The 24,683-nt window shown below is 34.9% G+C and overlaps 1 protein-coding gene and 1 long non-coding RNA gene across 3 annotated transcripts; both read right to left on the bottom strand.

Annotated features, from left to right (window-relative positions):
• Nucleotides 1-9,824: 9,824 nt before the first annotated feature.
• Nucleotides 9,825-11,012, bottom strand: BNACNNG46560D. Its single transcript, XM_013796252.3, has one exon. The coding sequence runs from the start codon at nucleotides 10,879-10,881 to the stop codon at nucleotides 10,150-10,152; it is 732 nt and encodes a 243-aa protein (XP_013651706.1). The 5' UTR covers nucleotides 10,882-11,012; the 3' UTR covers nucleotides 9,825-10,149.
• Nucleotides 11,013-17,578: 6,566 nt separating this feature from the next.
• LOC106358394 lies at nucleotides 17,579-24,558 on the bottom strand. 2 transcript variants are annotated; one of them, XR_002660292.2, is made up of 3 exons: nucleotides 22,834-23,119; nucleotides 22,527-22,739; nucleotides 20,999-22,195 (listed from the first exon to the last, which is right to left on the bottom strand). It is a non-coding gene; the product is annotated as an uncharacterized LOC106358394 (long non-coding RNA). The 2 variants fall into 2 exon arrangements; XR_007326070.1 differs by having other exon boundaries at nucleotides 17,579-22,195; nucleotides 22,527-24,558.
• Nucleotides 24,559-24,683: the final 125 nt, after the last annotated feature.

Here is a 24,683-nt window from a genome sequence, read left to right as displayed (position 1 = left end):
ACTTAAATTTTTCACCATCTTCTTCAAATGGAACATATACCGCTCATACAGATACATCCATCTATACTGCACAGGACCACCAAGTTCCAATTCTCTTGCCAGGTGAATAACAAGATGCTCCATAACATCAAAAAATGAGGGAGGAAATATCTTCTCAAGGTTGCACTGAATCACGGCTATGTTAGTCTTCAAATTTTCAATACCTTCAAGAGTCACTGATCTCGTGCATAAATCGCGGAAGAAACCACTTATCCCTGCAATTGCTTCATGAACATTTCGTGGTAATAGTTCCTTGAAGGCGAACGGAAGGAGGCGCTGCATCATTACATGGCAATCGTGGCTTTTCAAGCCAGTAAACTTTCCTTCCTTTCTGTCGATACAGTTACGCAAATTTGATGCGTAACCGTCTGGAAATTCCACATCGTTTGAAATCCAATCAAAGAACGCATCTTTTCCCGCTGCATCAAGTCGGTATATGGGAAAAGGAGCCCTACCATTTTCATCAACATGAAGTTCTGAACGAGCACATATATCGACTAAATCCAGTCTTGACTTCAAATTATCCTTTGTTTTACCTTGAACATTAAGGATCGTGTTCATGAGATTGTCAAAAAAGTTCTTCTCAATATGCATGACATCTAAATTATGCCTTAGCAGATGATCCTCCCAGTATGGCAGATCCCAGAAAATACTTTTTTTGTGCCAGTTATGTAGTTCTCCAACAGCATCTACCGGAAAACGCTCATGTCCACCGACTTCTGGCGTCCTTTCTGCACCAAAATCTCTTAGTTGTATCTTCAAATCTTTCCCACAAATTTCCGGAGGTGGACTGTCAAACACCCTCTTGTTCTTCGTAAACAAATTCCTACTCCTACGATATGGATGATCAGGTGGTAGGAATCTCCTGTGACAGTCAAACCAACACGTTTTCCTTCCGTGTTTTAGTTGGAAAGCATCAGTGTTATCTTGACAATATGGACATGATAGCCTTCCATGCGTTGTCCATCCAGACAACATACCATATGCTGGAAAATCACTTATTGTCCACATTAGTACTGCCCGCATTTGAAAGTTTTCTTTACACGAAACATCGTATGTTTCAGCACCTTGAGCCCATAGTTGTTGCAACTCATATATTAGTGGCTGAAGAAACACATCAAGTGATCTCTTAGGATGCTCTGGTCCGGGAACGAGAATCGAGAGAAACAAAAACTCTCGTCGCAAGCACAAGTTTGGGGGGAGGTTGTATGGTGTAAGAATGACGGGCCATAGAGAATACTGTCTTCCACTCTTGCCAAACGGACTAAAACCATCAGTACATAATCCAAGGTAGACATTTCTTCTCTCATACGCAAAGTCGGGATACTTTGATTGGAAATGCTTCCACGCTTTTGCATCTGAAGGATGTCTGATCTCACCATCTGTTGAGTGCTCCGCATGCCATCTCATTGGTTGCGCTGTGCGTTCAGACAGATACAACCTCTGCAACCTTTCCGTCAAAGGTAAATACCACATCCTTTTATATGGCACTGGAACTCTTCCACTCGTATCTTTATAACGAGGCTTTCCACAAAATTTGCATGTAACCCGCTGTTCATCCGCCCTCCAATAAATCATGCAGTTGTCGCTGCATACATCTATTACCTGATACGATAAACCAAGACCAGCTACGAGTTTCTGAACCTCGTAGTATGAACCAGGAGCTACATTATCCTCGGGTAGAATACCTTTTACAAAATCAGCAATCGCATCCACACAGTCTTCAGCCAAATTATAATCTGTTTTAATGCCCATCAATCTTGTAGCAGATGATAAAGCTGAATGACCATCTCTGCAACCTTCGTACAATGGTTGCTTTCCAGCATCCAACATATCATAAAATCTCCTAGCTTCTGCATTGGGTAAATCTTCCCCTCTAAAATGATCATTTACCATCTGCTCAGTACCTACACCATAATCTACATCCGTTCTAATTGGTTCTTCTAATCTAACCGCTGGCTGAGGTTCGCTAGTACTACCATGTTCATAATCAGTTTCCCCATGATGATACCAAATTTTGTAACTTCGTGTAAACCCACTCAAATATAGATGAGTCCAAACATCCCACTCTTTAATAACCTTTCTATTTTTACAATTAGAGCAAGGACATCTTAACTTACCTGTTTTTGCTTCCGGTTGTCGGTGAACTAACCCCATGAATTCGGTTATACCTCGTTGGTATTCTTCCGTAAGCAATCTCGTGTTCGGATCCAAATGAGGTCGATCGATCCAAGAACGAAAATAATTTGAAGAAGACATATTTTTTATGAATCAAATTCGTGTGTAAATAGAGTAAGAGGGAGGATGAAGATATGGAGTGAATGAAGAGGAAGAGGAGTGCTTGTTTATATAGATTAAATCCTGCCGACATACCGAGGAAATTCCGACGGAATTCCGACGGAAAAGGCTAGTTCGTCGGAATTTCCTCGGAATTTTGTAAAATCCCCCAACGGCTCTCCAACGGCTATAATATTTCCTCGGAATTCATCGGTTTTTTCCGAGGAACACATTGTTCCTCGGAATTTCCTCGAAATATTCCGACGGACTGAGGTTTCCTCGGAATTCCGTCGGTATATTCTGAGGAAATTCCGAGGAACCCCAATTTTGTGTTTCCTCGGAATTTCCTCGGAAATTTCTCGGTATATTCCGAGGATTTATTTCATTTTCCGTCGGAATGTCCGTCAGAATACCGCTGTTTTCTTGCAGTGAGTGATGATCTCTTACGCCTAAAGAAAATTATGCTGAAGTGGCCTTTCGGGCCCCGCTTCACCCATTATCTGTTTCACTTTCTTTGATTTGCTTATTTTTCTTTCGTATAATAGAATACGTATATAACCAAATAGGTTCTTCAAATGGGATTATTATTGGATACTTAAGATAGCTAAATATATGGGTGAGCAGTATATTTGATGTGTGCTTATCAATATTATCGCTATTCAAGTATTTTAATTAATTTTAAGTTTTTTGAAGATGGTATTTTGTTCATGATATTTGATATCTATGTGAACATCATATTTCTATTAAGTATATACAGTCAAATATTCAGGAATAGGCTTAATTAAGGTACACAAGTTTAAGTGAAACAGAGACTTGAGTAGGGGTGGGCACTTTACCCGATATCCGAAGCCGCACAAACCCGATTCAAAAAACCCAAACCGAAATCCAAACCGAAGTAGAAAAATATCCGACGGGTATTGAATTAGGAGAGATTGGATATCCGAACGGGTAATATCCGAACCCGAATGAATATCCGAAGATAACCGAATATATGTATAATTAACCATATATTTTTAGTTTACATCTCTCATTATATATAAAATATTTATATTGATACTACACATACTTTAAGTTCATATGATATACATAGAATTACGGAGAAAATGATTTGCTACTCACTTAAAATGCATGTCAAAATTTTTATTTCAAGAATTAAAAAAAGTTACATCCAAAGTTTAAAAACAATAATCAAATTAATGTCTTTTTTAGTTTCAAAATGTTATGTTCAAATTTATTAACCATTCAATCTATTAAAAATAAAAAATTAGTTAAGTGAAAGTTATATTTTTAAATACAAAAAATTTGAAAAATGAAAAATTAATTTTTTTTTTCCAAAATCTAAATATCCGAACCCGATCCGAAATAACCGAACCCGAACTAAAAATACCCAAACCAGATCCGAAGTACAGAAATATCCGAACGGGTTCTATACCTCTATACCGAAATACACGAAAATCTGAAATACCCGATCCGAACCCGAACGGGTACCTGAACGCCCACCGCTAGAGTTGAGTACTCAAAATGACATGTCCAATCAATTAATTGTCTTCTTTATGTTTTTCTTTTATTACTTCAAACCTTATGTATATGGAAATCAATGGTTTACTCTATTTTTTCCTTTAAACTAGAATCTCTTATATATTAATTGAGAAGCATTTGAAAAATTAGAACCTTAATTTTGTATTAATTAAAAAAAACCTCAAATCCTAGGTGGCACTCTAAATGCCTTCTAAATTCCATTTCAAAGAATTCTAGAGCATCTAATATAAAGTATAGTTTAATCTAATGGTGTCACATTATTCCATAATTATATAACACTAAAGAACATTATATTAACCTAAAATATATGAAGTGTGTATTCTTTCCTTAAATAAAAGCTACGGAATTACCTAATATGATTTATATATATACGAGAATTAATGATTATGAATAATAAAGATTTGATAACAATTTTTGTATCCTTCTTCATTTTTGTTTAAATTTATATTATTAAAAAAACTTAGACAATCACATTAACCATATAATAAAAAAATTAGATTTTTTCTTATATGTTATATTTTGAATTTTTTAAAATGACTTTAAATTACAAAAATGAGGAAACCTTTATATGTTATATATATTTTTTAAACGACTTTAAAATACAAAAATGAGGACACCTTATATGTTATATTTTTCTTATATGTTAGAATTTTCTTATATGTTATATTTTGAATTTTTTTAAAACGACTTTAAATTACAAAAATGTAAGTTTTCCTTAAGTATACGACTAAAAACATTAAAATGACATGTATTAATTCGATGGTTGATTTGAAAGCTTTCAAAACCATATGGAAGATAAAAGTCAAAATAATTCAACTGTGAAAACAATACTGTTCACTTTTTTCAAGAATGTGTTCGCTGGAAAAAATAAGGTTTTTATGTCATAATTTGTTTAATCTCCACTAGAGAACATTATATTAACCTAAAATATAAGAAGTGTGTATTCTTTCCTTAAATAAAAGCTACAGAATTACCTAATATGATTTACATATATATGACAATTAATGATTATGAATAATAAAGATTTGATAACAATTTTTGCATCCTTCTTCATTTTTGTTTAGTTTTATATTATTAGAAAATAAACAATCGCATTAACCATATAATAAAAATTTTGATTTTTTCTTATATGTTATATTTTGAATTTTTTAAAATGACTTTAAATTACAAAAATGAGGAAACCTTATATGTTATTTTTTTTTAAAAACGACTTTAAAATACAAAATTGAGGACACCTTATATATTAGATTTTTTTCTATATGTTATATTTTGAATTTTTTTTAAACAACTTTAAATTACAAAAATGTAAGTTTTCCTTAAGTATACAACAAAAATCATTAAAATGACATGTATCAGTTCGATGGTTGATTTGAAAGCTTTCAATACCATATGTAAGTTAAAAGTCAAAATAATTCAACTGTGAAAACAATACTATTCACTTTTTCAAAATTGTGTTTGAGGAAAAAAATAAGGTTTCTATGTCATAATTTGTTTAATGTCCACTAGAGAACATTATATTAACCTAAAATATAAGAAGTGTGTATTCGTTCCCTAAATAAAACCTACGAAATTACCTAATATGATTTACATATATATGGCAATTAATGATTATGAAGAATAAAGATTTGATAACAGTTTTTGCATCATTCTTCTTTTTGTTTAATTTTATATTATTAAAAAAATAAACAATCACATTAACCATATAATAAAAAATTAGATTTTTTCTTATATGTTATATTTTGAATTTTTTAAAATGACTTTAAATTACAAAAAAGAGGAAACCTTTATATGTTATATATATTTTTTAAACGACTTTAAAATACAAAAATGAGGACACCTTATATGTTATATTTTTCTTATATGTTAGATTTTTTCTTAGATGTTATATTTTGATTTTTTTTAAAACGACCTTAAATTACAAAAATGTAAGTTTTCCTTAAGTATACGACTAAAAACATTAAAATGACATGTATCAATTGGATGATTGATTTGAAAGCTTTCAAAACCATATGGAAGATAAAAGTCAAAATAATTCAATTGTAAAAACAATACTGTTCACTTTTTTCAAGAATGTGTTCGCTGGAAAAAATAAGGTTTTTATGTCATAATTTGTTCAATGTCCACTTGTGAACATTATATTAACCTAAAATATAAGAAGTGTGTATTCTTTCCTTAAATAAAAGCTACAGAATTACCTAATATGATTTATATATATATGACAATTAATGATTATGAATTATAAAGATTTGATAACAATTTTTGCATCCTTCTTCATTTTTGTTTAATTTTATATTATTAAAAAAATAAACAATCACATTAACCATATAATAAAAAATTAGATTTTTCTTATATGTTATATTTTGAATTTTTTAAAATGACTTTAAATTACAAAAATGAGGAAACCTTATATGTTATTTTTTTTTTAAATGACTTTAAAATATAAAAATGAGGACACCTTATATGTTAGATTTTTTCTTATATGTTATATTTTGAATTTTTTTAAACAACTTTAAATTACAAAAATGTAAGTTTTCCTTAAGTATACGACTAAAAACATTAAAATGACATGTATCAGTTCGATGGTTGATTTGAAAGCTTTCAAAACCATATGTAAGTTAAAAGTCAAAATAATTCAACTGTGAAAACAATACTATTCACTTTTTCAAAATTGTGTTCGAGGAAAAAAATAAGGTTTTTATGTCATAATTTGTTTAATGTCCACTAGAGAACATTATATTAACCTAAAATATAAGAAGTGTATATTCGTTCCCTAAATAAAAGCTACGAAATTACCTAATATGATTTACATATATATGGCAATTAATGATTATGAATAATAAAGATTTGATAACAATTTTTGCATCCTTCTTCTTTTTGTTTAATTTTATATTATTAAAAAATAAACAATCACATTAACCATATAATAAAAAATAGATTTTTTCTTATATGTTATATTTTGAATTTTTTAAAATGACTTTAAATTACAAAAATGAGGAAACTTTATATGTTATTTTTTTTTTAAAACGACTTTAAAATACAAAAATGAGGACACCTTATATATTAGATTTTTCTTATATGTTAGATTTTTTCTTAGATGTTATATTTTGAATTTTTTAAAACGACTTTAAATTACAAAACTGTAAGTTTTCCTTAAGTATACGACTAAAAACATTAAAATGACATGTATCAATTCGATGGTTGATTTGAAAGCTTTCAAAACCATATGGAAGATAAAAGTCAAAATAATTCAACTGTGAAAACAATATTGTTCACTTTTTTCAAGAATGTGTTCGATGGAAAAAATAAGGTTTTTATGTCATAATTTGTTTAATGTCCAATCCGAGCAACCCATGATGTATTAATTATAGTTTTGTTTCATTATTTTTAATAAAAATTGATCCGATCCATCGGAAAGAAATTATATAATAACAACAAAAAATATTTTATATATATAAATAAAATGATCACATATATAAAAAAAACTATCGATAATATATACAAATAAACTCATCCTGCGCAAGGCGCAAGTATTATCCTAGTAACTTTGTAATAGAGTTGAATGTTGCTCCAATGATACTCTATTTTAGAGTGAAAGATAGAGTGATGAACAAAAAAATAAAAAAAATTACTCTATATATAGAGTAAAAATAGGTTTACACTATTATAGAGTAGAAAATAGAATACTATTGAAATATTTTTACTCTAAACTCTATTTTACAGGGGAAAATTGAGTTTAGTTGAAGATGCCGTAAGCAGACATTCAGTTTTATTAATAAGACCATTTCTGTTGTTTGTATTTCACATTGGATAGGCACACAAATAATCGAACTCTAGGATAAAAAACGAAAAGTGTATAATATATAATTTCTAGCAACGCATCACCAATAGGTGGGCAGGGTCCGGTACGATGCACATTGGCGTATGAACACGTTACGATACTGATTAGTCAAAAAAATATTTTGTATCAAAATGTTTTCAATTTTTTTTAAAACAAAAAGTGTTTTCAATTTGATTAATAGAAAAATGTGATTTCTGCAAATTAATGAGATTAAATATAGAGAAAAAGACAAAAATAGCACTAAATCAAGTTTATGTTACCAAACTAGCACTCAAAGTCAAAAGTCACAAAAATAGCACTTAATGTTTTATCAAAAGTCACAAACTTAGGGTTTAGAATTAAAGGGTGGGGTTTAGGATTTAGGGTTTAGGGTTTAGGGTTTAGAGTTTAGGGTTTAGGGTTTAGATTTTAGAGTTTAGGGTTTAGGGTTTAGGGTTTAGGGTTTAGGGTTTAGGGTTTAGAGTTTAGGGTTTAGGGTTTAGAGTTTAGGGTTTAGGGTTTATGGTTTAGGGTTTAGGGTTTAGAGTTGAGAAATGAGGTTTTGGGGATAAGATTTCAAATTTTGAAAAATAAAAAAAATTAAAATTTTCAAAGGATAAACCTAAAAAGGTGCTATTTTGGTTATTTTATTTTTTGAGTGCTATTTTTGTGATATAAACTTATAAATGTGCTATTTTGGAGATTTGCCCTTAAATATACTATATACATTCTTAATATAATGCAAATAGATGTATTTATTGTGGGACTCGCATGATGTTTTGTATCTTTATAGAATATGTAAAAAAATAGTTGCACAATTATTTTTGTAACTATTTTCATAATTTATATTAACATATATTTTATACAGTAAATATGTATGTTAGCAAAAGAAAATAAAATGAATAAGACTGTGTTAGAAAAAGGCCTATTGATGGTAAAGTTGCTTAGTGCCAAATCCAAAAACACCAATAGCAATCGCTGTTGGTGGTGGAATGATCATGATTACTCCTAATTTAAAAGTGTCGGCCTGTACGAATTAAAAACTAATTGCAACGATCAATAACCCAACAAGAGTCAAAATCAAACAAAATTATTTAAAAATAATATCATGCACAAGATGGATCGGCTTGATATCGGAGAAAAGATTGGTAAAAGAACCGACTTTTATTCTGGTCGAGCAGAGATTACGGGATTAAGTGAAAAATAAAGTCACTTTTCTTCTTAATTCTTATGCGTAGGTGTCTGTATAAAAAGTGAAATTCTTAAAACTTTTTCGCATTCGAAATTATTGCACTATGATTGGTGCCAGTACCCACCAGAAACACGGCAGCTTCAGCAAATTTACTATTTTGATCGAGTTTCTTTACATTTTTTAATCTTACCGTCGAAGACTAGTAGATCACTGAGATGACTTACTAGACCATCAATCATATTGCCATGAAGCATTAAGAATGAAGCTTCCTTTGATTTACTGTATAAAAATAATTAGGCATGCACTCTCTTTTCGATTATTACCAATCCCACTGCATATATCCATTTACTATAGCCATTGTTAATTTCCTTTAACACAACATCTAGTTTACTATTACTATCTTTTCGATTATTACCAATCCCACTACATGTATCCGTTTACTTCCGCCATTGTCAATTTCCTTTAACACAACATCTAGTTTTCCACACCATGTGTGCCAGTGTCTATGCTTGTATCTGAATACGATACATGAGATTTGTTTTTTTGGATAATTAGCATATAATCGTTAGGATGTTGCATGCATGGTCACATCCATCTGGAGGACATAATAGATATTTCTTGCATGGTTAATTATTTCAGGCGTGGGACTTAGTTGAAGTAAAAGTCGAAAAAAACGCCATTATATATGAGGCATATACTGTATATGAAGAAAAGTCAGTGCGAGAATGAATAAACTATTCAACGGGCACATATATATCATTGATCAAGTGATTGGATCGTGTTATAAAAAGGTCCCGCCCTACAGATTTGAAGTAAAAATTTCGAAGATTATGGAGATGATCTATTATTCCTAAATATATGTTAAATAGTGTAATTTATGATTTGTAGATAGCTACTATTTGTTGATTTTTTTTTTGTTTGTTTTTTTTTTCCGGAAGTAAGGTTTAATGCGAAGACAAAAACGACAGACACTCCAAATTTTTAATAAACAAAATTCGAAAAAGAGATAGTTATTATCATAGACACGAGACAGCAACTCTACTTTCGAGTTTTGTATCATCAAACTGAGGAAACGAAGTGACACTCACTGGCTATAACAAACAACGTACAAGATATATAATTATATATCTTCCATCCATGATAAGCAACTAATTACAACTGTACATAGAGAGTGTAGGGATGAGATTTTTACACACTAACTGGAATATTGAAATAAGATTCCATATGGTTGATTTTTTTAACTTTGGCAGGGAGAGAACCTGATGCCATTTTTTTATAATATTGGTTAGGCTTTGTTGTGGACAACGACGGATAAAGATTCTTGGCGACGAAATATCAGCTGTTTGGCAATGAAAGCTTCGATCGTTTTCTGAAACTCTTCGTTGCTAAGGTTATCCTCTGCATAACTATTCTTATCATTCTTATTATTATCATCGATTCTCATGCACTTTTCAGTCTTTGATCTATGGAGAGAAGAAGGTTTAGGGATCACCACCATACGATCATCATCTGCACTAGTCTGCTTTACGTCGGATTTGCTTCTTCCATACACCTTGGGCTGATCGTTTTCTTCACGAGGAATATCTGAACTCATCACATCAATGACGATCACCTCTTTGTCATCGTAAACGATCTTCTCTTCCAACTCATCTGCTTCTTTGTGTTGATTCTCAACAGATCTGACCAACGCCTCGTATATATCTGTTTCTGCGTTTGGGTCAGAAGAACCTCCTCTGTTGTTATCCTCTACAGAGGATTTGGTGAGGAGAAGGACGACGATGCAGTTCCCGAGAAGGAAGACGAAGAGAGGAGTCGATACAACGCCGGCGATACGGCGGAGAAACTCTCGGGAGATTTGGACGGCGAAAGGAAGGCGGGAAAACGTCCAAAGGAGGAAGAGGAGGGCGACGCAAACCTCAGCCGCGCGGAAGAAACGGCCGACTCTGTGGAAACTGTTGTAACGCCGCAACGCCTTGGCTTTCTCTGCTTTCAAGCTGTCAAAATCGAGTGAATCCATTTTTTTTTTAGGGGAACAAAAAGAGAAAGGATGATTTGATTAGAGTAGTGTGTTAGAAAAGAGAGTGACTCTTTAGATGGAGAAAAGTGGAGAGTGCGCCTCTTCCCACATATCTCTCTCTCTCTTTTATAGACTCATCTCTCCACTCCCAGTCCAGACTCCTTTTTACTTTCTTCAAATAATTGTCACTTTCCCTATTTTTTTTATATATATATCTAACTTGGATATATTTTTTTTTGATCAAAAAAAAAAAATCTAACTTGGATATATATTCCAATTATTATTCCTTATGTAACACACCACTTGTCCCTGTTATAATATATATATCTCATTCTAATATCCAATAATTAATAAGCAGTCAATTTGTATACTTTTGAAAATAAGGTGTATTGATAAAGATAATACATTTTGCAGTAATCATCATACAACAACTACTCACTAGTGATCTGCTTTAATTTAGAAACGTCTATAACTCATTTCTATATTTATCTCAATAACACTTATATATATTTTTACTTTAACCTTTTTTTTTCTTTTTCTAAGATAATATTATTATATTCCTCTATATTTGAAGGAAAACTAATATTTTATCTATTTTATTCTATACTTATAGAAATGATATATTCTTAGGGATATATTGAATAAAATTCCAACTCTATTGTAAAGTTTTGTCTAAAATAAAAAGTAGCAAAATACATTGAATATGTTTTAAAAGAAAATTTGTTTCTGTTATATATTTTGTTTTTTCTCAGTTTTGACAGTATGTTCGTTTATTTCTTGTCATTTGATATTAATGGCTAGCAGTTATATATACCGGGGTTTTTTACAACGAAAGGTCATTCTGCAGTTATACATACCGTTAATCAGAAATAAGCAAATGATTTCATTTTAAACAGAATCTGTTTTGTTTGCTGTATAAATGATTCACATCTCACGACTCTCGAAAACTCATACATCTATTATCTGTTGGATTAAGCCTGAAAGAAAAGGAAACTTGAGTTAGAAGTTATCTACCTAATCCTACCGAGTTATGGAAAAATAAGAATACTAATGTTTAGGAGTTATCTAGATATTTAGGAGTTATCTAAAAGTATTACCTATTAGGATTAGGAATTATAAATCTCTATATAAGAAGATGCAAGTGTGTTGCATAGCTTGAGAGATTAGAGATTAAGCTTAAGTTTTGAGTTATTTTCTTAAGCAATAATAAAAGTGAGTCATACTTTATATAATCTTTTGATCTCTAGATTTGGTATCAGAACATAAGGTTAAGAAGATGAGTGGTGAGATAGTTACGGCGACAGCAACGGCAAAGGAAGGGGAAAGTTCCTCGACCATCAAATGTCCGATGCTTGGAGCTGCGAATTATACAGTGTGGGCTATAAGAATGAAAATTGCTCTCAAGGTGCACAAAGTCTGGGAAGCTACTGAAGAAGAAACAACTGAAGGGGATAAGAATAATATGGCGATAGCACTCTTATTCCAGTCCATACCTGAGGCGTTAATACTACAATTCGGAGAACTTGATACTGCTAAGAAGGTATGGGAAGCTATAAAAACCAGAAACGTTGGAGCTGAGAGAGTCAAGGAAGCTCATTTGCAGACCTTAATGAATGACTTCGACCGTTTAAAGATGAAGGGAACAGAGTCTATTGACGATTTTGGAGGAAAACTTGCAGAGATAACATCAAAGTCTGCAGCCTTGGGAGTCAACATAGAAGAATCGAAGTTGGTAAAGAAATTCTTGAGTAGCCTTCCTCGGAAGAAATATATTCACATTGTGGCCTCACTTGAGCAAGTTTTGGATCTATACAAAACAAGTTTTGAGGACATCATGGGACGCCTAAAAGCGTATGAAGAGCGTATTGCTGATGAAGAAGAACCGCAAGAAGAGCAAACGAAGTTAATGTATTCGAACTTTGAGTCTCAGGGAGCAAACCGTGACTACAAGAATAATCGTGGACGAGGACGAGGTGGACGTTCATACTACAGAGGTCATGGCAGGGGAAGATACAATGGAACTATGGATACATCTAGAGTGACTTGCTACCGGTGTGATAAGCAAGGCCATTATGCCAGCGACTGCCCGGATCGTCTCCTCAAGCTGCAAGAAACACTTGAAAGTGAGAACAACGAGACACAGAATGCTGATGAGTTGATGATGCATGAAGTAGTTTATCTCAATGAGAAAAACTGTGTCCCATAGAAGTACGAAACAATTAAGGATACTGAAGACATCTGGTACTTGGATAATGGAGCTAGTAACCACATGACAGGAGATAAACGATACTTCTCGAGCATAGATGAGACAATCACGGGAAAGGTAAGGTTCGGTGATGATTCAAGGATTGATATTGAAGGAAAAGGTACTATATCTTTCACTGATATGAATAATGAGGCAAGGAAGATGACTGATGTATACTTTATACCCGAGTTGAGAAGCAATATCATTAGCCTTGGCCAAGCAACTGAGTCCGGATGTGATATAAGACTGAAAGGTGACGTTTTGACAATGCATGATCAACACGGCAAGCTCCTAGTCAAGGCAAAAAGGTCGAAGAATAGGCTTTACAAGGTCCGTATGGGAATCAGGGATGCGTCTTAGCTCTTCTTGAGCGAGATAAGTGAGTCAAACAGGTGGCGCTGCAGACTTGGACATGTCAACACGACTACCATGAAGATGATGATACACAAAGGACTAGTTGTTGGTGCTCCTAATATTAATGTGGTAAAGGAATTATGTCCATCGTGCTTACTTGGCAAACAAGCGAGACAAGTTTTCCCTCAATCGACTTCATACAGAGCAACAAAACCACTCGAGCTGATCCACAGAGACTTGTGTGGTCCAATAACTCCAAGTACCTCAGGAGGAAGTCGGTATATCTTCGTGGTGATTGACGACCACTCGAGGTATATGTGGACAATATTACTTAAAGAAAAAAGTGAAGCATTCCTAAAGTTCAAAAAGCTAAAAGGACTAGTGGAACAAGAAACTGGAGAAAAGATTGGTACTTTCAGAACTGACCGAGGTGGAGAGTTTGTCTCTACAGAATTCAACTCATATTGCGAGATTGCAGGAATCAGAAGACATCTTACCGCTCCGTACACTCCACAACAGAACGGAGTGGTGGAGAGGAGAAACAGAACCTTAATGGAGATGGCAAGGAGTCTACTGAAGCATATGCACATGCCTAACTACCTATGGGGAGAAGCGATACGACACGCGACGTATCTCATTAATCGTATATCTACAAGATCATTGCAAGAGCAAACACCCTACGAAGTTCTACGGGGAAGAAAGCCAAGTATAAGTCACCTTCACATCTTTGGGTGCATTGGCTACGCTAAGATTGATAAGGTCCACCTAAAGAAGCTCGATGATAGGACAAGAATGCTGGTTCATCTGGGAACATAACCAGGGTCTAAAGCTTATAGACTACTAGATGCTGAGACACGAAAAATAGTGGTGAGTCGAGACGTTGTGTTTGATGAAGCGAAAGGTTTGAATTGGAAGAAACACGATGCAGAGGCTGAAAACTACAATGATTTTGTGGTCACACTTGGCGAATTTGGAAACCATGGAGTCACAGAGAATGATCAACAAAAGGGTCCCGTACTAGACAATGACGTTACGAGTGTAAAGAATGAAGGGACCAATGGTGAACCAGAGGAATCTATAAAAGACATACCAGAATCTGTCGATGAGGAAGAACAAGAAGACAGAGGATTGAGAAGAAGCGAGAGACAGACCTCAAGACCTAAGTACCTTGAGGACTACGTAATGATGGCTGAAGAAGAGGGAGAGATGCTACTGCTTTGCTTGAACGAGGAGCCATTTAATTTCGCTGAGGCAAGCGAACTTAAGGAGTGGACAGATGCGTGTTTGGATGAATTAAAATCAATAGAGAAGAATGAAGTATGGAATCTGGTTGATCTACCGGTGGGAGCAAAAGGCCATTGGCCTCAGATGGATCTTCAAGATCAAACGCAATTCGGATGGTTCTATCAACAAGTATAAAGCACGTTTAGTGGCGAAAGGTTATGTGCAGCAACATGGGATTGACTTTGACGAAGTTTTTTGCGCCTGTGGCACGACTTGAAACCATCAGACTACTCATCAGCATCGTAGCCACAAACGGATGGCAGGTGCATCATCTGAACGTTAAGACAGTGTTCCTCCACAGAGAGTTGAAAGAGACAGTCTATGTAACGCAACCAGAGGGGTTTGAGATAAAGGGGAGCGATAAAAAGGTCTACAAGCTTAATAAAGCCTTGTATGGGTTGCGTCAAGCACCAAGGGCTTGGAACAATAAACTGAATCAAATACTACTTGAGTTTGGTTTTGAGAAGTGCTCAAAAGAACACTCTGTGTATCGGAAGACGGTGGAACAAAGCATACTCGTGATAGTTGTGTATGTTGATAATTTATTTGTGAGTGGAGTAAGCGAGAAGGTTTTTGATGAGTTCAAACGAGAGATGGCATCTAAATTCGACATGAGCGACCTAGGAAGACTAAGCTACTATCTCGGTATTGAAGTTCATCAAGAGAAAGATCGCATAAGCTTGAATCAAAGAAGGTATGCTCTTAAAATCTTAGAAGAAAGTGGGATGAAAAGCTGCAACATGACGCTTACACCAATGGAGATCGGTTTGAAGCTATCAAAGTCAAGTGAAGAAAAGGATGCTGATGCAACAAGGTATAGAAGAATCATCGGCTGCCTGAGGTACCTCATTCATACGCGTCCGGACCTCTCTTACGCTGTAGGGGTCCTAAGTCGATACATGACCAATCCGAAAGCATCGCATGAAGCTGCAATAAAGCATTGCCTCAGATATCTTCAAGGAACAACATCACTTGGTCTTGTGTTTGAACATTCAACTCCAGGGATTCCTAAGCTTATTGGTTACAGCGATACCAGCCACAACGTGGACATAGATGATGGGAGAAGCACCAGAGGTCACATTTTCTATCTCGGCAAAAGTCTCATCACGTGGAACTCAAGTAAGCAAGATACAGTTGCCATTTCTTCATGTGAAGCAGAATTTATGGCTGGAACAGAGGCTGCAAAGCAGGCCATATGGTTACAAGAACTACTGAGTGAAGTCACGAAGCAACCCATTGAGAAGGTGCTGATCAGAATCGACAATCAATCTGCTATTGCTCTCACCAAGAATCCAATGTTCCATGGCAGAAGTAAACACATACATAGGCGATACCACTTCATCCGAGAGTGTATTGAAAATGGACAAGTTGATGTTGAGCATGTCTCAGGCGAGTTGCAAAAGGCTGATATCCTAACCAAAGCATTAGGAAGGATTAAGTTTAAAGAAATGAGGGAGCTCATCGGGATGCAAGATATATCGAAAGAAGGTTTCAAGCTTAAGGAGGAGACTTGGATTAAGCTTAAAAGAAAAGGAAACTTGAGTTAGAAGTTATCTACCTAATCCTACCGAGTTATGGAAAAATAGGAATACTAATGTTTAGGAGTTATCTAGATATTTAAGAGTTATCTAAAAGTATTACCTATTAGGATTAGGAATTATAAATCTCTATATAAGAAGATTCAAGTGTGTTGCATAGCTTGAAAGATTAGAGATTAAGCTTAAGTTTTAAGTTATTTTCTTAAGCAATAATAAAAGTGAGTCATACTTTATAGAATATTTTGATCTCTAGATTATCAAATACAGAAATGTAAAGGCAATAAAAACAAAATTGTACAGAGCAAAGTCGTAAGAAGTTGCGTAACAGATAAGAATCAGCGTGTGTGTTTTCTTCTTCACGTGATGCGTATGGTATCCGTATAAACCACCGCTGTTAGAGTGTACCACTTCGTCTTTGCGTAAACTCTCTAATCCTTTCTCGTGCATTTCACCGTTTTGTTTATAAGTCCAGTTCTAGTATTTGCTTAGCAATTTTTTTTCTTTCCCGTGATTTCACCGTCTCATTTACGTTATCAATATTTTTTTTAGCTCTATGCTCCATCTTCAGGTATCCTCTATCTTCTTTTTTTTCAGTTACCTTTTACTTGTTTATTTTCCATGACAATAATGGTAAATGAGCAGTTTGTATATGCATGATTCCTTCCTGGAAATAAAACAATATTATAATTTGTTAATTATAAGATGTAGTATATATTACTATTAAATTGAGAAGTAATATATATATAGTATGTCGATGACTAGGTGGGGATCGGCAAGTTGACCGGATGGGAGAAAATACACAAGAATTAGTGTTCAACGCGACATTACAACTAATTAATTAATTGAGAAAATGACAAAATTTGGATCAGTTGATGAATTCAATGTCTAAGTGAGACTAAATATACTTATTGACGCTCTCATTCGATCGCCACAACTAAGGAACAATATCTCGATCGTATTGTATATAAAAATACATACTGTATTACTTTGTAGTTAATGAAAGAAGAATTGTATTTACTATCAAAATCGTTATTAGTGAATGTTGAAAAAAAAACGTTATTAGTCTGACGACAAATTATTGGATAATAGTATTATACTATCACTTGCATGCAGAATTGATTCCTTAACTAAAGACGCAACTAAGAAGAACTTTAATCCTCGAGTATACTGCGTGCATGTATATTTTTAAGACCATGATAAATTATTCGCGCTTATAGTACTTACACAATAATTTAATTAGCATTTACGGAAAATTATCACCAACACGACAAACCTATAACAGATATAAAACCATATATATATAAAGTTTTTTTTAAAAAAAATCGCTATACTTTTCCATAAATCTTTAAAATCACAAGAAACCTTTCGAATAATAATCTTACGATAACGATATCGTGAGCCCATAAGATGTCCACATCAGCAAATTAAATTAACCAATCAGAAGAAGAACTTTTGGCCAAGTCACTGTTGTGGACGTCTCTGTTCGTATCCTTTGCCGTCTAAAAAATCAACGCAATCCTAAAACCCGATTCACCAGCATAACGTATTCCTCTATTAGTTACATTTACGAACAAAAAAACCATTCATCTCCCCCAATCTCCATGTATATATAGTCCCACCGATCCCAGACCTAATCTAATGCATCAAGAAGGCGATTACCAGCCCAAAATTACCAGAGAAATCCACCACCAAAGCACCGTTCAAATCCCTGATGAAGGCTCCCGCGAAATCAGTTGCACGGTTGATTTAAGCAACACCGGTTCCACCTCTTCCATGGATACTAAGAAGGCTATTTCCACCTCCAAGTGAGATCTGTGTAAAGAAATATCAAAACCACTAAAATGTTCTTTTTTGTTTTCTCAATAACTCCATTCATCTATTTGATTAGTAATTCATTCATTTCCCTTATCCATCACACGATCTGAACATGCAGCATCTTATCACAACGAATGGTAAATGAAACACCGACCGGTGCAGAGGAATAATTAAGCAAAATAGATATGCTCTGCCATTTCATACAGGTATAAGTCACACTGATATTGTAGAGGCTAAGTGTTGGAATTTGTTTTGTTAATCACTAACTTTTAAAAACTTTTTTTATTCGTTACTTTTTGTTGATGTGCCTCTGATGTTGGATTTTACTATCAACACTTGCAGTTAATAACAGTAGCTAAGTTGAGACAGTAGCTGTCGGAACAACAAGCCACTTCGCCGAGCAAGACAGCAAGCATCCACGGCTGATGGTATTTCATGGGACATGGAGGACGATGCTATTGAGGAAGGAGAGGTAATAATTGTTGTTGTATCTGTTAGTGTTACAAACTTAATCATCAAATCAATCTTTCTGAATTCTGATTTAGTCTTCTCTTCAATTGTCTAAACATGAAGAAGGATGTTGAAGAAATCGTGTAGCAAACGTATACAGGAGAACTCTCACCAAAGCAAGAAAAAACTTTTGAAGAGATATTGACACTGCTGGATAAAGGTTAGTTTTTCTTCATTCCAAATGTTTTACTCCTTAGCTTGTGTAGTTTGTAGATTGTTCCTACTCTTCTTCACTCATAAATACAATTTCAGATATTTTATTAGTTGATAGTGTACTCCAACTTCACCTCATTTTATATGGAATTTAACTTCTACGTAGATTGGTCATATGAAGAAAGCAATTGCTCCTATATGTCTAATGAGCGGAGAGCAACAAACGCAGCTCGCATATTGAGCGGAGAATCGCCAAGGTAACCTTTAATGTTGGTTTTTTGTGAAGTAGTAGCTTGGTCCATATAACTCTTCGATTTTTATTACAGAATCCTTTGTTTGGCCTCCAGTCTCTTTTAAGCATGACTGGCTTATTATATCTGATTCTAAAACTTTCCATTTCAAGAATATATACGATAGCTTCTTGAAGAACTTGCGACCCTGCATTCGAGAAAGTTTGGATGGGAAAACATGGAGAGAACCTAACGGTAAGAAGAAAGGATTTGTAGAAGACGAGGAAGATTTCACAAGGTATTTGAAGTGTTCAACATCTATATTTACATCTTCATGTAAAAGTTTAGCTTGGGTCTGTTGTTTCTGACAAGTTTGGGAGAACGTGTGGTCTAATTTGTGCTTCGACTTACACCTTATATATTTTGGTACTGCATGCCCAGTGATCCATGCTTGGTTGCTAAACATATATTTCATCGTCTTTGAAGGGAATGAGTTACCGAAATTGATGAGGTAAGATACAAAGAGCTTTTCTCTTAACTTCCAACCTAACCCCACTATAACTCCAATACTTCCAGCAACGTTTTTGGAGATGGATTGCTAAGGCGAGCTGTTCAAGCGCTTTCAAGGGCAATGTATTTACCCCCCCCCCCCCCCCCCGCACCTCTCCAAATGCAACATGGGTATATAATCTTAATACATATGCGTTGAATCTTATAGATATATTCCTTCAAAATACATTTTATTTTATTTATTCCTTTGACACTTGGGTAAAACATCAAGTTCCTTCAAAAGAGTTGAAGCTTCACTTTTTCTTTGCTCAGAACCCTTACTTGAAAAACACTGTGGTGAATAAGACAAATCACATGATTGAAGAAGATGATTCAATCCTCGAGAAGGCCATTGGGTGATCTTTTTCTTTTCTCATGTATTTGCCATTTTTTTCCTTAAGAAAAATGATTTTCTGATCCTTAACTATTGTACAGGACGGAGATTGAGTGGTGTCCTATAGAATGTTTGGATAAGAAAGTCCTAAAAATAAGCCAAAGAAGGGATCCAAAATCATAAACTCACAAATCCCATCACTAAGACTGGGGAGTTTCTTCAATTATTTCAGTCCACCTCAAGTTCCTGATGACGAGTAGGATCCTGATGTAGACATGGTATGGCCTTCCCCAAGAACAGTTTTACCAAGGGCAAATGGAGCACGACTATGATATCCGGTTTGTACCTTTGTATGTTATCTTTAGTTTTCTTTGCATGTTACTTTAGTTTCAGGATCTGAGTATGTGCACTGTTTATCACATAGATCAACCCATTAAATAAAAAAATCATCTTCCATGTGTCTAGTGGTTCATAGGTGAGGTTGTTGCCGCAAACGACCTTGAGATGGATGACGTACAATGATGATAATGAGGACGATATCAAAGAAGAAGAGCATATATACAAATTCAAATTAATATGTTAAGGAAAATAAAGCAAAGACACCCCAAGAAGGGGAAATAAAAGTGAAAGCATCAAAGTTTTTGCCTCTGTCATTTGTTCTTTAAGAGACAAAATACACTAAAAATAAACTAATAAATTGCTTTTTCTTCTCTTAGAATTATGCAGCATGAAAATCAAGAAACGGGTTGTGGTCGTTCTCATAGAATGGTTTTAACACTAAAGGAGTAAAATGAATTTTGCACGGAAAGATAATTACCATACCAACTACTGCAGTGGGGTACATAAATTTGGATGAACGCACATGACTAGGATCAAAGATATTGACATACGAGAACATAGCACTGTGAAACTGAGATATGAATGTTGTTTTCAAGTTCCTCCAAATCATATATTGGGTTGGTCTGACTAAAATGAATGATGATTGATGATTGACAATAATAATTCCTGAAGAATGATTATGAAGTGGCATTCACATAATTACTATTGTTTTATAGTTTTGTATCAACTATCAATACCAAAGGTAATGTTCCGATACTCGAGGAAAAGCGTAAACCATTAGTTATTTTTACTGACAAACGTTAGATGTTTTACAACCAAAAAGGGAAAAAATAAAAGCCAGTAGCAAAGAAGAAGAACTTTTATTTAACAAGTGATGATGGGGGCAATGCCAAGAAATAATAGCATAGTTTCCTCACTAAGTAAGCAAGAGTGAGGGATCTTATTTTCCGGCAAAGAAGCTTAACTTATTTAAGAAAAAAAAGAGAGTCAGGGTTTTGAGAGAAGGTCGTGTTTCTTAATTTGCAGTCATGGCCGTTATTTGGTGTGGTTTAGTTTGTGTCCTATTTTTCATTTGTATTATCTTCTCATGAACTTGTGACACCCGTCACCTCCTATATGGAGGACAGCGTGTCACCCCCGACGCGTCATCATACAACAATGTGATACCCGTCTCCCTGACACTAAGGACGACGGGCCACCAACAATATCCCGTAATATAAAAGCCCATAAACCCGACAACTCTCACCCATGCCCAAATAAAATCCTAAAGAAAAGTCCAATAGCACCAAGTCCGTCCAAATATCACATACTTGTTTGTCTCACCTGAAAAGGGGAAGAGTGAGGGGTGAGCGACAGGGGAATCGCTCAGTGAGGTATGGGATGCCACCCCGAAGTCCATGGACCCGGACATAGCACTCCGAATAAATATAATTTAATTCTAATGCATGTCAAACACAGTACCTAAAGTACTCAAGCAACAAACAATGGTCCTAGCGAGGTGCACACTCGCCGCCCACTAACAGGCCAAAACACTACCGAAAAGGTGCTCGGTTCATACACACACCGAAAAAGTGCTCGGTAACACACGCCCGTAGACGATTTATCGACACTTCCAGTCTACGGCTCAACCGGTCGACTAAAGTTGGCCGTGACCTCCATACAATCCGGCATACAGCAGTCCGACTCTGTATCCGTCTCCAAACAAAAACAATCCTAGCTAAGAATTTACATTAAGTGAAACAATCAATGTTGAATCCTCTAACCCCCTAGTTCCGGTTTATGTAAAGAACCTAAAACTAAACAAGCAATGACAGACTCGATTTCACACAGACGGAACACATTAGAAATAAATTATACTTATTCGAGGTCATAAGCCGAATAAGAGGAGTTCGGGAATAGACCCTCACCTTAGCAATAGAAAAGTGTTGTCTATGAACTCCAGCTGCTCAAATAGACTCCATATCTGAAATCAGATCGAAATTTCGAGTCAGAACGCCTTTCGAACGGTTTAAAACGGGTATTTACGGAAAAGTCAACTCGCTGGTCAAAGATCAATTATTTAATTAATTATTTAATTAATTAATTAATCTGGTTTATCCTAACCGATTTCCAATTGATTTTAACCGACCGGTTTAACCTAACCGAATTGAAATCAATTTAAACCCGCTAACCAACCGGTTAACCGAGTCAACCGAGTTGACTCACTGAGTTGACTCGGCCGAGTTGACCGAGTCGCCGGTGAGTCACCGGTGTCGGTCACCGGCGGCGATGGCGGAGCTGCGGCGGCGTCTTACCGGAAAGTTGGCCGGCGGCGACGGCGGAGCTGCGGCGGCGGACGGTGGTCCGGCGGCGGAGCTGCGGTGGCGATGATTTCCGGCGGCGGCGCGTGCGTTTCACGCGCGCGCGAAGGGCGGTTTTCTGGAGGCGCGTACGGCTTCGTCCGGGCTCCGTTTGAGGCGTGCTTGGTGTCTATGGCTTCGTCTCGACGAGAGGAACACGATAATGGGCTTGGATGCACGAGATTCGCAACGGTTAAGAAGTTATGGTCGATTTACTAAAACGGCCGAAACTAAACTCAAAAATATGGCGGTTTCCGGTTACCTTTGGTTGCGGATGATGGTGGTGGCGAGCTCAACGGTCTGGCGTGTGGTGGCTCCGGCGACGAGCTCAGGTGAGCTTTCTCCCTTCTTCTTCTTCTCTCTCTCTTTCTCTCTCTCTCTTTCTTAATTTTAAAGAAGATGGAGGTGGTGGGGAAGAAGGTGGAGATGGTGGAGAAGAAGTTGGAAGTGGTGGGGTTGGAGAAAGAAGTGGAGATGGTGGGAGTGGTGGGTCATTACAGAACTATGCCCCGTTTTGGAGGATAATACTCTTTTTTAGTTTTGGTGATATTTCGACTCAACTTATTCTCTATCAGAAGATGGTTCGATTTAGTATAAAAAGTAACAGATTTAAATAATTGTTTGTTAAAGTCAGAAACAATGTTAATCAATTTCTTTTTGAAACAGAAAAAATTGGCTGCTTTTGTGGAGATTCGAACCCGGGTTTGGCTTAGAAAGACTATAGTTTTCAGATTTCATTTACTTTATTTCTACCGAGATCTCATCAATGGCATTTAACAATTTTTCTAGAGATTATTTTTCTTCAGTCACTTATAAAACATTTTCAAAATGTATCATAAACCAAGATTGCGTAGCTGTAAACTTAGTTAGACTTATGAACTTAATTTATCAATTGAAATAGACCAAGTAAGAAGCTTGCTAATATGTAGCTTTGTAGTTCCTCTTGAGACGGAAGACCTATAAATGTGAACTCAATAATTCTAAAATAACAATGTTTAAATCATTTGTGAATTTAATTATTTTACATTAAAAATAATCAATAAAACAAAAAAATTGAACATTACTAAAGTTAAATAACTGTCAACCCATTTTTGACCATTTTTTAAAACACTTTTTTTTAAAACACAAACTTCATATTATATACAATTTCTAATGGACAACACAACAATTGTGAGCTTTAACCATTTTAAATTCATTGAAAAAGAACAATAAATAAATAAATAACTTGATTTTTCTATTAATTGGTATTTTATGATAGGTTCTAATGTACATTTACAAATATAAATTTAGAGTTATAAATTTAACTAAAATTATAGAAAAAACCCGGGTGTAGCCCGGGAGAGACTCTAGTGGTGCTATTTAGTAGATAATTCGAACAAGAGAAAGTTTATAATAGAAAAAGTTATTGGATATACAGGCTGGTTCGACCCACGATATGTATATATAGTATGGATATATTTGCTTCCGTTAAATAGTTCCCTTTAAAATTATGCGCATGTAATACTTATTCCGAAGCATCATTCTTCTATCCACAGACGCACACTTGCACGCACGGGTAGATTTGTAAAATTCAGGGATTTATCGTATTCAATTTGGTAAAAATATAGTAAGTACCATCTATACTATTAAAAAGAATCTCTACTAAAATTCTACTCATAGTTTTTAAAATTACTTACAAGAGAGTGTCATTCCCTGATTTGGATTTTTCTTTTTATTAATTCGCTTGCTAAATTTATAATCTATCTTTTAAAAAAAAATTTCATCCGTAATTAATTCGCTTGCCATATTTATAACTACTCATATTTATATCCAAAATATTTATAACAAATCCCACGCCATATTTATAACCGACGATATTTATTGTATAAAATCTTTATTTAAAAAGAAATAAATCTCACGGATCAAAATCTAGTATATAATTAAAAGGAGGAGATGAGTAGCTACGCATGGCAGAAGATTGTTTTCAATGTTGGGGTCCTGATTCAAAACTTTGACCACTGTAGGCTATGTGGTCAGTGACAAAATCATCATCAATTTCAGCACTATTTGCTGCGACACGATACCGTCCATATTTAACCCATTTTTCAGTTTTCACTTTGATATCTATTTTAT

Source organism: Brassica napus, chromosome C7 (genome assembly GCF_020379485.1).
Source record: "Brassica napus cultivar Da-Ae chromosome C7, Da-Ae, whole genome shotgun sequence".
Classification (NCBI taxonomy): domain Eukaryota; kingdom Viridiplantae; phylum Streptophyta; class Magnoliopsida; order Brassicales; family Brassicaceae; genus Brassica; species Brassica napus.
The sequence above is the reverse complement of the archived record's forward strand: the minus strand, read 5'-3'. Positions and strand labels throughout refer to the sequence as shown.